At 46.9% G+C, this 16,653-nt stretch overlaps 1 protein-coding gene across 1 annotated transcript; it reads left to right on the plus strand.

Moving 5' to 3' along the window:
* The first annotated feature begins 4,925 nt into the window (after window positions 1-4,925).
* Window positions 4,926-7,900, plus strand: LOC123484667. Its single transcript, XM_045215233.1, has 4 exons — window positions 4,926-5,490; window positions 5,817-5,947; window positions 6,147-6,323; window positions 7,649-7,900. Exons 1-4 carry the CDS (start codon window positions 5,214-5,216, stop codon window positions 7,667-7,669), a joined length of 606 nt encoding a protein of 201 aa, XP_045071168.1. The 5' UTR covers window positions 4,926-5,213; the 3' UTR covers window positions 7,670-7,900.
* The last annotated feature ends 8,753 nt before the right edge of the window (window positions 7,901-16,653 follow it).

A 16,653-nucleotide genomic window follows, 5' to 3' on the forward strand; every position in this document is an offset into this window, starting at 1 on the left:
GTCTGCAGCAGTGAAGGTCCCCAAGAACACAGTGGCCTCCATCATTCTTAAATGGAAGAAGTTTGGAACCACCAAGACACTTCCTAGAGCTGGCCGCCCGCCAAACTGAGCAATCTGGGGAGAAGGGCCTTGGTCAGGGAGGTGACCAAGAACCCAATGGTCACTCTGACAGTACTCCAGAGTTCCTCTGTGGCGATGGGAGAACCTTCCAGAAGGACAACCATCTCTTCAGCACTCCACCAATCAGGCCTTTATGGTAGAGTGGCCAAACGGAAGCCACTCCTCAGTAAAAGGCACATGACAACCCGCTTGGAGTTTCTCAAAAGGCACCTAAAGGACTCTCAGACCATGAGAAACAAGATTCTCTGGTCTGATGAAACCAAGATTGAACTCTTTGGCCTGAATGCCAAACGTCATGTCTGGATGAAACCTGGCACCATCCCTACAGTGAAGCATGGTGGTGGCAACATCATGCTGTGGGGATGTTTTTCAGCAGCAGGGACTGGGAGACTAGTCAGGATCGAGGGAAAGATGAACGGAGCAAGGTACAGCAAGATCCTTGGTGAAAACCTGCTCCAGAGCGCTCAGGACCTCAGACTGGGGCGAAGGTTCATCTTCCAACAGGACAACGACCCTAAACACACAGCCAAGACAATGCAGGAGTGACTTCGGAGTCTCTGAATGTCCTTGAGTGGCCTAGCCAGAGCCTGGATTGAACCCGATCGAACATCTCTGGAGAGACCTGAAAATAGCTGTGCAGCGACACTCCCCATCCAACCTGACAGAGCTTGAGAGGATCTGCAGAGAAAAATGGGAGAAACTCCCCAAATACAGTTGTGCCAAGCTTGTAGACTCAAGGCTGTAATCGCTGCCAAAGGTGCTTCAACAAAGTGCTGAGTAAAGGGTCTGAATACTTCTGTAAAAAGGGTCTGTAAAATGTCATATTTCATTTTTTTATTTTTCATATATTTGCTACAATTTAAAAAAAACTGTTTTTTTTTGTCCTTATGGGGTATTGTGTGTAGATGGATGAGGGGAAAAAAACAATTCAATCAATTTTAGAATAAGGCTGTAACGTAACAAAATGTGGAAAAAGTCAAGGGGTCTGAATACTTTCCGAATGCACTGTATGCTGCAATAGTCTATGTGCCGGGGGGCTAGGGGCAGTCTGTCTTATCTGGTGAAATTCTCCTGTCTTTTCTGGTGAACTTAAGTATGCTCCCTGTAATTCTCCCATCTCTCTCGGAGATGGACCATGCCTCAGGACTACTTGGCCTGATGACTCCTGGCTGTCCCCAGTCCACCTGGTCGTGCTGCTGATCCAGTTTCTGCTGTTTTGCCTCTGTCTATGGAACCCTGGCCTGTTCACCAGACGTGCTGTTCGTTCTCTCTCCCCCCCTCTCTCAACTTCTGAATGCTAAGCTATGAAAAGCCAACTGACACCGGATCTGCTGATAGCGTTACTACTACTGTCATTTGTCAATGGGCTTCTGTAGCTATTTAGTGTTGAGGCACTGGCATTGTCTGAGGTCTGGTTTAACATTAGGAGAGTGTGGGGAGGACGAAGGCCAAGGAGTGTCTGTGTTGTCACAGGGTCCATGTTCTAGTTGATAGATCCTATAGAAGGCAGGCTGAAGGCAGCACCTGTTAGGGGGTTAACCTGAGGCACCATCAGTCTCTCTGAATCACAACTTGCGGACTAGGAAAGAGCTTCGCTAGCCGCGTCTGTGTCTGTTCTCTCCCGCCGCATACGAAACTGGCCTCCCCGTCCCCGCGGATCGAATCTACACCTCGCCCAAATTTGGATGTTGTTTTGTGCCACACTGGCTGTTTCTGGCTGTGACTAACAGAGTTGTTCCCCAGCCCAGAGTTGAGGACGCTGTCCCATCCACTGACCTCCACTATGTGGCCTCTGGTCCTGTCCTGCTCAGTGACATTGTCCCCTGGGCCCTTGGCTGCACCGGTCTGGGTCTGGGAATCCAAGATGGCCGCCCAGTCTCCTCTGTTAGCCTCCAGCCAACCACCTGCAGGAAGAGTTTAGAAAATAGGCTTTACAAACATATGGATACATATGGATTTTTTGTTGTTGTCAATTACCTGGTCAAGTTCATACATTATAATGTGTTTTTGTATGTGAACATAAGTTATATGTATTTCTCCCCTTACCTTGCTCCCCCATCTTTCATCCTCTCAGCACCTTCTGATTCGGCAATGAGGGATTGCTGAGTACTATGCAAACATGTAAGTTGATTTGATGCTATGCAAACGTGTTAGTTGATTTGATTACTTGACACTTTTTTTATGGTTTGATAATTCAAAGGCATGGTCCCACACTTAAGACACAATTAATCAAGACCTGAGCCATATCCACAAAGAGTCTCAGAGTAGAAGTGCTGATCAAGGATCAGTGAGACTGTGTGTGGTCCTGTGCTGCTCAGCTGGTTCCTCTGTGGGTTCAGGAGGAGGTGTAGTCTGGTTGTCCTCCATTACCATGGTCCCCTCAGGGTTCCCCAGACCCTCCTCACACCCCCTCCTCCTTCACGAGCAGCATCACCTCCTATTCCTGGAAGAGACAAGTGATACATATTACACAGACATACACACGCACACACAGATAATAAACACACTATCAACATGGAGTGTTCACCCATCCCCGCTATGTCAACCTGGTCTCAGAGCAAAACGTATTATATTTTACTCACATCCGTCCACTCCATTTAGTTTTATATGTTACTTTACGTTAGGATACATTACATTGGCCTACCAATGTGATAGCGGTCATACAATATAATACGTATTGTAGGACATATAGTATCTTACATCTTGATCGCACCAGCTTGCTTTGATACGTTTAGTATGATATATTACGTTTGACTGCTTTAGAATGATATGCTACTTTTAGAGAGATAGTAAATCTAGGCTAGAACAAGGACAGTTTAATATTTACCTTACTGAGGTGAAAGATAGTGAGATTTGATGTGTAATGTAATAAGCAGTACTGTATTTCAAAGAACAGCGTGCATCCCTTTTTCATTTAACCACACCCTTTGAGCTATGACCCCAACCAATAAGATCCTTTCTCTTCAGTGTATATGGAAGTGGGGTGTCTTGATTTGGCTCATAGCATAGAGAATGATAGAGGCATCTAGTGGCCTAAAGGCCAAATTAGCAAGGCAGCGCCATTGAGGGCTTCCACGAATGTGGTTGGGACTTCCAACTTCATTAGCTGATATTTCCTGGCAACCCTGTTGAGTCATGTCCAACCGGGTCATCAGGGGGATCAGCCAATCGTGAATAAGAAAATGTACTACTTCAAAATGGAGATTGCCTCAATGGCGCTGCCCATGCTATCACAGAAGCTATAATGGCACAGATACAAAGATGAGTCCTCTATCTATCTCTATGATTTGTCTAGTTCTCTCTGAGTCATGACGCAGACCCAGAAGAATGGGAAGAAAGGCGCCAGGCTCAAACCTCCATCTTCTGAATATATACCTAATAATGGTGTTAACGAATACAGATCAACTACTGAATGTGAGATCCTGTCTCCTGTTACAACAAGTGACCATCGAGGGAGTGACATGGAGTTTGGAAGTGAGCCTGACCAGGATGAAGTACCTGCGGTGACAGGTGTGGACAGACTTCCAACGTTTGCCCTGAGAGGAGAGACATTTTTGAAAAAAGTGGATTCTGTCTTTTTGGCCGACCCATACGTTGTTTCAAGCTGAGTAAAGGACAAACTGGGAACTGTACATCTGTCAAAGTTTTGAGAAGTGTAATTGTTTAGGTTTTTTGTGCATCCTCCGCCCAGAGGCAGCGGGAAAACCGCGTCACGTGCCTCTGGGATCGACGTGTGGTGCTTTGCTCTCCGGAGCAGGGTGCCACTCAGAGGAGTGATCAGTGGGGTAGGTTTGAGTGTAGAGGTGGATCAAATGAAAAATTATATTCCTGGTGTTTGTGACGCCCACCGTTTGGTGGGACGTAGACCCGATGGCAATGGCGAGACTGAGAATACGGTCTGTCTTGTTGAGCTTTGACACAGAGTTTCTACCTGATAAGGTCAGGTTAGGTTATATTTGCTAAACTGTGAGGGCCTATGTTCTGAACCCGCTACGGTGCTCTAGGTGCCAAGGATTCGGACATGTTGCAGCAGTGTGTAGAAAGGACATCCCACGATGTGGGAAATGTACTGGAGGGCATAGTCAGAGGTAGTGTAAAGTTGGGATAGAGAAAGCACTGTGTGTCAACTGTGGGGGGCACCATGCAGCTGGGGATCCGAAGTGCCCTGTGAGAGAGAGACAGGTTGAGATTGCCAGAGTTCGAGTGGGCAGAAAGTGTCCTATTCTGAGGCAGTGAAGAGAGTATAGGATAGCCCAAGGTGAGTGATTAGCCTGGGAGCCCCTCTGTGAATAAGAGAGATCCAGAGAGGATGAGTTTTAGTAAGGTAGGATGTATTGCGTTTATTGCTATGGTTATTCATTGTACTGCACTGAAGAAGCATGAATCCCAGAAAATAGATGCAGAGACATTTTTGGGTGCAAGAGATTTTAGCGCAGAAGATCTACAGGGGGTTTTAAGAGGTGTTCCATGCTCCCAGGCTGTTGGCCTGGAGTAGAATCTGGTAGGGCTAAAGTTTTGGGATAGGCGAGGTGCATTTTTTTGGTATAGTGGTGTATATGTGTAGGGTTATCAGGGACAGGCAACTCCAGTCCTTGGGGGCCGGAGTGGTGTCACACTTTTCCCCCATCCCTAGCAAACACAGCTGATTAAACTAATTTCATTCTAAACTGAAGGCCATAATTAGTTGATTATTGGAGTCAGGTGTGATAGCTGGGGCAAAGGTGTGACACCAATCAGGTCCCATGAGGACTGGAGTTGCCCATCCTTTGATTAGATAGATGGTGGTGAGTTTTATTCCCCTTTTTGTGTGACAATGTGCAATTCACACTCCGACCTGTGAAAGGCAGCAATACTTGTATAGTCTGCCGGAAACTCACACAAAGTAGTACACGGAAGTGAACAAGAACAATTTCCACGATAGCGTTTTTTTTTTAGACGTTTATAAACATCCTGGAACTTAAAATATTACTAATTTAACTGCACAGCATCACATACTTACCACTTGTAGCGTTTAATTCGCGTTGGAGACAGGACTTGGTTGATAGATGTTATCTAGGTAACGCTACCTAGCTAGCTGCTAACGTTAGCTAACAATGGCTAACTGTATGGTTTTTCACACTCAAATAGCCTCCATCATGGAGGTGCTAGCGAATGCAGCCGTAGCAGAGATCTGTAAACTCGTAGATGACGACTATGCAGTATTTCGTTTGGAAATAACTCAAAGCCAGAAAGAAAACAGGGCTTTGCGGAGGAAACTACTGGAACTGAAGGTGGCACGGGAGCGCGCAGAGAGGACAGTGCGAGAGCGTGTCCTCGCCAGTCGTCCCAGGAGTGTCAAGATCCTCGACCGATACAAAGGAATGGCAAGAGGTACATTTTGCAGAAGGCCGATACTGCGTGGCCAGTCGCCTGGTCCGTTTTGGGATACTATGCTATAATTCCCATGATTACTTAGCTATCTTGCACAAAGACACAATATGATGTTCTAAACAGATTCTTGATTTTACTGCATTTACTATTATTTACTCAATTAAAACAATGTGATACATCAATCAATAAATAGTATATCAAGAAGTTATGAGAAGTGTTACCTTACATCCTTGCCAATTGTAGACACTGTCAATAGTGTACAATATAGTGTTGAGCATTGACAGTAGCTAACCTAACCACCTCTTTTCCCCCAATCACTCTCTCAGGTGAAGGACATCACACTGGAGGCCACAGGAGTTTTGTCAAACCAGCGGGACACAACACATGGAGAGATGACCAACCAATAACTGTTGATGAGAGGAGTGGAACCTCAACCCAGCATGTTATCGTGATAGAGGTTAGTGTAATAGTGTTGCATAAAAAATGTGTTACTTTGTAAATCAAATGTGGCCTGTTTATTTCACAAAAGGCCCAGCTATTCACTTTCTTACATGTACATCCTCATTTATCTGCATAGGGGAGCTTGTGACACTTCCCTACGACATTGTTACCCTGTTCAACTCTTGTAACAGTAATAACCTCTCTTCTTGTGTCAGTCTACAGATGCAGAGGCTGCAGGTCCTGGGGTCAAGCAGGAGAGGTCTGAAGGAGAGGAGGACCCACGGCACAGCAGAGACATCCAGACTGGAGCAGCGTCTGGAGTTCCCCCTGTAGCCACAGAGGACCCCACCACCGCCCCAGCGCAGCCCAGGACCCGACGAAGCATCACGGAGGTCAGTGGAACGCTGAATGCCGTCCTCAAGTCAGAGACAGACACAGAGACTTTAACTGTAACACACAGGCTCTTACACACAGGATCTGACCTCAGATCGAGAGAGACAGGGTCTGGGGAGTCTGGGCTGTCCTCCTGCTCCCGGCTCAGAATATTTACCGGCATTTCACCAGAACCAGAGAACGGTTAATTTCCGTGGGGATGTTGATGGTGATGCATTAGACACTGGCAGTGATGATCCATCTTGTTCTTATATTACAGAGATGGACCCTAGCAACATGCCCTTGGGTTTAGAGACACAGACTGATCTGTCTAGAGGGGACTGGAACCGGTACAGTAGTAGTGTATACTCTGAAGGGTGCTTAGATAAGAAAGGGGAGGTTATAGTGGTAGATGAGGTGAAAGTGGAGGGCGACGCTCCTCCAACATGGAATGCAGATAGTCACCTAGGAGACGGACACTCACAGGGCAGATATTTCTTAGATTACAGGGGAAGCTTAGAGACTAATCCAAATGTCACCACCCACTCCTCTTTACATGCGTTCAGGGATGATGACCCAGTGTTCACGTCGATGGCACCTTCCGATTCACAGGGCCACGTCCTTTTCGATCAGGTATTGAACTCAAATGACAGGTCTAGAGCCCAGGCTCAGGGAGGGGGAGCCACATCAGGCAATAATAAAGAGAAACGATTCCTCTGCACGTTCTGTAACAAAGGCTTCAGCTGCCCCCAGAAGGTGGAGAGGCACCAGAGGGTCCACACAGGGGAGAAACCCTACAGCTGTACCCAGTGTGAGAAGAGGTTCTCCGCCAGGACAACCTAAAGATGCACCAGAGGGTCCACACAGGGGAGAAACCCTTCAGCTGTACCCAGTGTCACATGCGCCGCCCTGGCTGGCAACCTGAAGATGCACCTGAAGGTCCACACGGGAGAAAGGCCATTTGCCTGTACGCACTGCGGGAAGAGGTTCTCCGAGAGAAGATACCTCAGGATACACCAGCAGAAAAACCATGCCACTCTATGATATAGAAAGTAACCATTCCACTCGATAGCTTCTGACATTTAGATCAAACCCTGCATTAAAGACAAAGATGAATTTATTGTCAGCAGAAAAGATCCACTGATTACTTTTGACTTATCATAGCTTACTTTTTTTTATCCACAACATTCTATTTATGTCCACCGTGATGGGTTTAGCAACAATGATTGTCATTCAGTAACTACAGTATAGGACTGGGGATGGGTAAACTCTCCATGTTGACAGTGTGTTTATTATCTGTGTGTGCGTCTATGTCTGTGTAATCTGTATCACCTCTCTCTTCCAGGGGGAGGGTCCAGAGCAATGATCTATATATTACACTAGATGACTGATAGGGGCGCTGTTTTGAAACCACGCCTCCATCTTGGCACTCCCCCACCCTTGTAAAATATATTTGGGAAGCTACAGAAATGCATGTATTAATGTCTACATCTGTTTTTGCCACGTTTATTATATTACAGACGCCTTATTGCATACTTTTAAATTATATTATGTGAGCTAAACATACAAATTAAAAAAGGAAAACTATTCCTCTGCACGTTCTGTGACTTCTTACACACATTTTTTTCTCCTGAACTTATTTAGGCTTACCATAACAAAGAGGTTGACTTAAGACATTTCAGCTTTTCATTTTTTATTAATTTGCAAAAATGTCAAAAATATAATTCCACTTTGACATTATGGGGTAGTGTCTGTAGGCCAGTGACACAAAATCTCAATTTAATCAATTTTAAATTCAGGCTATAATACAACAAAATGTGGAAAAAGTCAAGGCTCTTACTTACCCCAAAAGACTCAAGGGTGTGAATGCTTATGTAAATGAGTTATTTCTGTATTTCATTTCAATACATTTGCAAACATTTCTAAAAACAGGTTTTCACTTTGTCATTATGGTGTGTAGATGGGTGAGAAAAAAAAAGTATTTAATCAATTTTGAATTCAGGCTGTAGTGCAAATAAATGTGGAACACATCATTGGTCCAGAGGTGCTGCTGCTTAAGGAGAGTCCAGAGGTGCTGCTGCTTAAGGAGAAGGGGGTGTGAGGAGGGTCTGGGGAACCCTGAGGGGACCATAGTCATGGAGGCCAAACAGGCTACAACTCGTCCTTGAGCCACAGAGGAACCAGCTGAGCAGCACAGGACCACACACAGTCTCACTGAGGTGAGCCCACTGTGAACTACTGTCTGAATGGTATTAGGTCAGGGCCCGTATCCACAGTGTCTAAAATTAGGAGTGCTGATCTAGGATAAGTTTGCCTTTTAGATCATAATAAATACGATTATTTGGAAAGATGCTCCTCCGTGTATACGGGCCCAGGTCTTGATTAATTTTGTCTTAAGTGTGGGACCATGCCTTTGAACTATCAAACCATTAAAGGGTTAGTTCGGGATTTTGGTAATTTGTATCTACTTCCCCAGTCAGAGCTCGTGGATAACATTTCTGAGTCCAGTATGCAGGAAGTTATAGGTAATTTTGCGAGCCAGTGCTAACTAGCTTAGCGCAAAGACTGGAAGTCTATAGGTAGAGCTAGCATGCTGTGCCGGGCGAGTTTCTCCCACCCGTCCAACCTGAAGAGGCATGAGAGTCCACCCAAGAGAGAAACCCCACAGCTGCCCCTAGTTTGAGAAGAGGTTCTCCCACCAGCACCAGCTGAAGATCCACACTGGAGAGAGGCCATTTGCCTGTATGCACTGCATGTAATGTAGCATATTTGGGATGTTTTATTGTGTTCTCCAGATGCCCTCAAGCATTTTAGGAAATCTTGGGCTTTAGGTACCAATTATTTATGTAGATACGGCTATGTGAAACCTGTCTAATATGGCCCCATGGAGCTGGTTGGCCGCCAGGGGGTAATATGTAAAATCTGCGATGACACTATAGCTAGTTGTGTGTGAAATTTGATACCTGTATCACAAAAGTCACAATTATCCTTAAAATGTTACTTAGCCACTGGACTAACATACACTGTGTGTATATTAAGAACACCTTTCTTATATTGAGTTGCACCCCCCTCCTTTTGCCCTCAGAACAGCCTAAATTCGTCAGAGCATGGACTCTACAAGGTGTTGATAGCGTTCCACAGGGATGCGGGCCCATGTTGGCTCCAATGCTTCCCACAGTTGTGTCAAGTTGGCTGGATGTCCTTTGGGTGGTGGACCATTCTTGATACACATGGGAAACTGTTGAGCATGGAAAAACCCAGCAGCATTGCAGTTCTTGACACAAACCATTGTGCCTGGCACCTACTACCATACCCTGTTCAAATCAATCAATCAATCAAATGTATTTATAAAGCCCTTTTACATCAGCAGATGTCACAAAGTGCTATACAGAAACCCAGCCTAAAACCCCAAACAGCAAGCAATGCAGATGTAGAAGCACGGTGGCTAGGAAAAACTCCATAGAAAGGCAGAAACCTAGAGAGAAACCAGGCTCTGAGGGGTGGCCAGTCCCCCTTCTGGCTGTGCCAGGTGGAGATTATAACAGTACATGGCCATTAAGGCCAGATTTTTTCCAAGATCCTCCGGGAGGGAGAGAGAGAGAATTAGAGGGAGCATACATAAATTCACACAGGATAAGACCGTAGAATAACACCAGATATAACAGACTGACCCTAGCCCCCCGCCCCCTTATATGGCGGTTGGCAACCAACTTTAAGGTGCATTACCGCCACCGACTGGAGTGTGAACCAGAGACAGTGAAGGTCTAAATCTTACCCAATAATCTTGTCTCCCTAAGGAAACGAAATGCCTAATTAAATACTACATCCCCTGAAGATTTCCCCAGCAGTTCACTTAATCCTGGCTCTTCAACCCCCATTACTCCTCAAATCTAATAACAATCGCTCCCTTTCTCTCACTGAAATAGAACATGTTCCACTGTCTCCATCTCCTCCTGACAATGATCACACCTCCCAGTCGGATGTTTCCCCACCACTTTCAATGTACTATTTAGCCTTGTGTGTCCCAGTCTCAGCCTTGTGACTACACTTTCCTCCCTTCTCTCTCGGCCTGAGGACCTCCCTGCCCCCATCTTTTCCTGGATCTTATACAGGTGTCTTCCCTTACTCTCCCTGTTCCACAACTCTTGCCACTTATTTTTAACCACTGTTCTTATTAATCCCTTGGCTTCTGCTTTACTGAATGATATTTCCATCTCAACATTAGGATGTTTAAGAGCCTGTTTGGCAATAATATCCACTTCCTCATTCCCCTCTACTCCCACATGAGCTGGTACCCAGAGGAACATCACAAATACCCCCATCTATTTCACCCTATACAAACACTGCAAAACCTCATACAATACATCCTGTCTGCTCTGAGACACACATGAATTGAAGCTCATCAGTGCTGCACAGGAGTCAGAGCAGATGACTACCCTGTCTGGCCTCACCACCTCCACCCACTCTGCAGCCAATAGTATGGCCAACAACTCTGTTGTGTAAACAGATAAATGATCTGTTGCTCTTTTCGTCACTGCCACCTTAAACTCAGGAACACTAAAAGCTGCTCCTGTCCTCCCTGTTTTAGGGTCCTTAGATCCATCTGTGAATATATTCAAGAAAACATAGTATCGGGTTCTCAAATGTTCACTTACATTGCAGTGTCACTGAGATGAGCCATTATGATGTAACACATCTCATCCTTCCCAGATGTTACCCCAGCTTTAGCTAATGCTCTCTTCATCTCAGCCAATGTAAAAAGGCTATTCAATGTATCCCCCACCATCTCTCTCTGATCCAGCACCCCCGGATGTTCTCTTCTGACCCTCTCTCTCCCACGCTGCCCCTCTTCTGTCAGATTATTTGAGCTGTGCACCTTCACAAATGCCTGGGCAAACATCTCTGCCTTCTCCATATCTCTCACTACAACAATCGCCCCACTTTTCAGGACAGGGAGATCCCAATCTCTTCTGACCCCACTCATCCTCTTAATCATCCCCCATACATCTCCCACAGGAGTGGTCCTGCCTATGTTTCCACAAAACCTCCCTATTAGCTGTCCTAATGATCCTCCTTACTACTGCACTGCTTGTTTATATATGGGCGGCAGGTAGCTTAGTGGTTAAGAGCGCTGTGCCAGTAACCGAAAGGTTGCTGGTTCTAATCCCCGAGCCGACTAGGTGAAAAATCTGCCGATGTGCCCTTGAGCAAGGCACTTAACCCTAATTGCTCATGTAAGTCGCTCTGGATAAGAGCGTCCGCTAAATGACTAAAATGTAAATGTAAATGTATACTGAATCAGGTGCTGGTAATTATGGGACCTTTTCAACATTCTGAAAGCGCTGTTCCTATTCTTCACTGCTACTCTTCATTCCACCAGGGGACTGTGTTACTCTTTCTCCCCCTGTACCCATAGGAATCACCTGCATTCCAGCCCCTACTATTGCTCTTCGTATTCCATCATTGACTGTTTCTATATCTGAATTAAGATCTACCTGAGACAGCTCCTGTTCACTCAACTCCTGAAACTGACCCTACTCCGCTTTCCCAAATATCCATCTCCTCAATCCATTTCCTACTGATTCTTCCTCCCTAAATCCTACAGTACACATGGTAGGATAGTGATCACTACCCACTGTAGATTCCTTAAAAACCTCACAACTACATCTGCCTGCCATTGAACTTGAGATCAAAGTAAGATCCAGAGCAGATTAATTTCCAGTTACTGGGTCAATCCTGGTTCCCCGGCCATCATTAAGACTCACAAGCCCTTTCTCATCCAGTAGTTCCTCCAACACTTGTCCATTTACATCAATCCGTAACCCTCCCCAGAGCGTACTATGAGCATTAAAATCCCCACACCACATTACCCGTCTCCTACCTTGACCTTCTACATTCCCAAGGGCCAGCAACTCCAGTCTCTTACCCGGGTTGTAAAAGTTCACCATATTCCCCCCTCCCAACCACACCTCTACCACTACATACTCCTGTTCCACTCCCTCTCCCACACACCTATATGGGATCCCCCTCTTTATAAAGGTAGCACACCCTCCTCCTCCCCTACCACCCTATCTCTACGGACTGCAACATAACCTTGTAATACAAAATCTAGAGTAGGTTTTAGCCTTGTCTCCTGGAGACATATCACATCAGGTTTGGCTGGTAACTCCTCAAGAAACTGTTTGAACTCTTGCCCATTAGCCATCAAACTTCTGGCATTCCATCGAAGGATTAACACCATAATGCAAATTAACCAATACATGATTCCTGGCTGGACTGATTCTCAATCTTATTGAGGTCATCCTGTACATTTTCTCATGTCAGTCCTATGATCCCAAGATATCTCACTGCCTGCTCCACTATGATCTTTATCTTCTTAGTCCTTGATTGTAATTTTTCTGTGCAACTGATTGCTGCTGTCACAAATGTAACAACCTTCCTCATGTCTCCTACCAGTCTTGTGTTCTCCATTCTGCTCCCTCCATCACGCCCAACCTGCATCTCAATCTGCCCTGGAATACCTGCTCTTCTAGGTGCCCCGATTGTTTCTGCGTGAACTACCTTCATTTACATTTACGTCATTTAGCAGACTCTCTTATCCAGAGCGACTTACAAATTGGTGCATTCACCTTATAGCCAGTGGGATAACCACTTTACAATATGTTTTTTTTTTTTTGGGGGGTAGAAGGATTACTTTATCCTATCCCAGGTATTCCTTAAAGAGGTGGGGTTTCAAGTGTCTCCGGAAGGTGGTGAGTGACTCCGCCGTCCTGGCGTCGTGAGGGAGCTTGTTCCACCGTTGGGGTGCCAGAGTAGCGAACAGTTTTGACTGGGCTGAGCGGGAACTGTGCTTCCGAAGAGGTAGGGGGGCCAGCAGGCCAGAGGTGGATGAACGCAATGCCCTCGTTTGGGTTTAGGGACTGATCAGAGCCTGAAGGTATGGAGGTGCCGTTCCCCTCACAGCTCCGTAGGCAAGCACCATGGTCTTGTAGCAGATGCGAGCTTCAACTGGAAGCCAGTGGAGTGTGCGGAGGAGCGGGGTGACGTCAGAGAACTTGGGAAGGTTGAACACCAGATGGTCTGCGGCATTCTGGATGAGTTGTAGGGGTTTGATGGCACAGGCAGGGAGCCCAGCCAACAGCGAGTTGCAGTAATCCAGACGGGAGATGACAAGTGCCTGGATTAGGACCTGTGCCGCTTCCTGTGTAAGGCAGGGTCGTACTCTCCGAATGTTGTAGAGCATGAACCTACAGGATCGGGTCACCGCCTTGATGTTAGCGGAGAACGACAGGGTGTTGTCCAGGGTCACGCCAAGGCTTTTTGCACTCTGGGAGGAGGACACAACAACGGAGTTGTCAACCGTGATGGCGAGATCATGGAACGGGCAGTCCTTCCCCGGGAAGAAGAGCAGCTCCGTCTTGCCGAGGTTCAGCTTGAGGTGGTGATCTGTCATCCACACTGATATGTCTGCCAGAAATGCAGAGGTGCGATTCGCCACCTGGTTATCAGAAGGGGGAAAGGAGAAGATTAGTTGTGTGTCGTCTGCGTAGCAATGATAAGAGAGGCCATGTGAGGATATGACAGAGCCAAGTGACTTGGTGTATAGCGAGAATAGGAGAGGGCCTAGAACTGAGCCCTGGGGGACACCAGTGGTGAGAGCACGTGGTGCGGAGACAGATTCTCGCCACACCACTTGGTAGGAGCGACCTGTCAGGTAGGACGCAATCCAAGAGTGAGCCGCGCCGGAGATGCCCAACTCGGAGAGGGTGGAGAGGGAGGATCTGATGGTTCACAGTATCAAAGGCAGCAGACAGGTCTAGAAGGACAAGAGCAGAGGAGAGAGAGTTAGCTTTAGCAGTGTGGAGAGCCTCCGTGACACAGAGAAGAGCAGTCTCAGTTCAGCAAGGAGGAGAAGGTGGCAAAGAGCTTCCTAGGGTTAGGGGCAGATGCTTGGAATTTAGAGTGGTAGAAAGTGGCGTTAGCAGCAGAAACAGAGGAAGAAAATGTAGAGAGGAGGGAGTGAAAAGATGCCAGTTCCGCAGGGAGTCTAGTTTTCCTCCATTTCCGCTCGGCTGCCCGGAGCCCTGTTCTGTGAGCTCGCAATGAGTCGTCAAGCCACAGAGCAGGAGGGGAGGACCGAGCCGGCCGGGAGGATAGGGGACATAGAGAGTCAAAGGATGCAGAAAGGGAGGAGAGGGTTGAGGAGGCAGAATCAGGAGATTGGAGGGAGAAGGATTGAGCAGAGGGAAGAGATGATAGGATGGAAGAGGAGAGAGTAGCGGGAGAGAGAGAGCGACGGTTGCGACGGCGCATTACCATCTGAGTAGGGGCAGAGTGAGTAGTGTTGGAGGAGAGTGAGAGAGAAAAGAATACAAAGTAGTGGTCGGAGACATGGAGTGGAGTTGCAGTGAGATTAGTAGAAGAACAGCATCTAGTAAAGATGAGGTCAAGCGTATTGCCTGCCTTGTGAGTAGGGGGGACGGTGAGAGGGTGAGGTCAAAAGAGGAGAGGAGTGGAAAGAAGGAGGCAGAGAGAAATGCGTCAAAGGTAGACGTATGGAGGTTAAAGTCACCCAGAACTGTGAGGGGTGAGCCATCCTCAGGAAAGGAACTTGTCAAGCTCATTGATGAACTCTCCAAGGGAACCTGGAGGGCGATAAATGATAAGGATGTTAAGCTTGAATGGGCTAGTGACTGTGATAGCATGGAATTCAAATGAGGAGATGGGTCAGGGGGAAAAGAGAGAATGTCCACTTGGGAGAGATGAGGATTCCTGTGCCACCACCCCGCTGACCAGATGCTCTCGGGGTATTCGAGAACACATGGTCAGACGAGGAGAGAGCAGTAGAAGTAGCAGTGTTTTCAGTGGTAATCCATGTTTCCGTCAGCGCCAAGAAGTCGAGTGACTGGGGGGTAGCATAGGCTGAGATGAACTCTGCCTTGTTGGCCGCAGAATGGCAGTTCCAGAGGCTGCCGGAGACCTGGAACTCCACGTGGGTCGTGCGCGCAGGGACCACCAGGTTAGAGTGGCAGCAGCCACGCGGTGTGAGGCGTTTGTATGGCCTTTGCAGAGAGGAGAAATGGCTACAATAATGCAAAGGAGATCGGAATGAAATTAACTAAACATCTGGGAAAGCGAGAGAGCGGGGCCTCCCTCACTTACGTTTCACTGAAAACCCAAATATAACTCTCCCAACTTCCACCTCAGACACTATAATTGTTGTAAACTATAGCAGTTCAATGTTTTCTAGGAATAGACTAACTTAGTTTATTCACCTAGCTAACTTCGTACAGTATTCGTCCATGAAAACCGTCCAGGGCACCGAATCCTATGACGCCACAGCCAACTAGCATGCCAGCCTCCAACAACACGGTTTAGCACCAATACTCGGTCACAACAAACCACCAGTGTGTCAACATGCCAAGCAGATCATTCGTGGCCGTGTCTAACGTTGTGCGTTAGTCCCGACAGCTTGAGCGAGTCCGTCGTCAACTTATTCAGCCAGTTAGTTAGCTAGAATAGTTAGCATACTAGCTAGCCATTGCTTTCTGCCAACGAAGAAACCCCTCCTCTCACTTCACTGCTTCTGCATACGAGATGTTACGCTCACTCCTCACCTGCTACACTTCCACCTGTCTTTTCATCAATGAACTGTGGGAGCCCCCACAGTTACAGCACTTTAACTGGACCCCATCTCCACATTCCCCATATGCATGTTCTCCCCCACACTTCGCACATCTCCTTTTGCCTTTACACACCGCCGCCACATGCCCAAACCTTTGACAGTTATAGCAACACAATGGTTTTGGAACATATGCTCGCACATAGTAGCTCATATACCCAATCCTAACTTTTCCTGGCAATACCAGATCCTCAAAGTTTAGTAGCACTGACAAGCTATCCACCATCTTCCCATCTCGTGTCATCTGGAGGCGCTTTCTTGCATGTTAACAATTTCTGGAACTCCTGTAATAACTCCCTTCATCCACTTCCGTCCAGTTTGACCCAACATGCTACTATCAACCACACGTTTACATACCTGCTTGAGTTTGAGCGCCTTCTCATACTGTTTAACATTGAGACACACCACCACCAAACTTCCATCACAAAGAACTTTAGCAGACACAACCTCTCTTACTTTACTCTCCAAATTCCTAGCCAATGCGATCGGACTCACCGCCGTGACTCCACCTTGTTCCTTAAATTTCACCAACACCTTCAACTCCACTTCTCTCAGTCTAACACTGCGACCTGAACCTCCCTCGTCACTACTCTCCTCTGACATGACCTGCAAAGGCTCCTCAGGCTTCCTCTTCTTCTTAACCTTTACTCTTGCTATACCTCCACCTT

Source organism: Coregonus clupeaformis, unplaced genomic scaffold, assembly GCF_020615455.1.
Source record: "Coregonus clupeaformis isolate EN_2021a unplaced genomic scaffold, ASM2061545v1 scaf0402, whole genome shotgun sequence".
Taxonomy (NCBI): domain Eukaryota; kingdom Metazoa; phylum Chordata; class Actinopteri; order Salmoniformes; family Salmonidae; genus Coregonus; species Coregonus clupeaformis.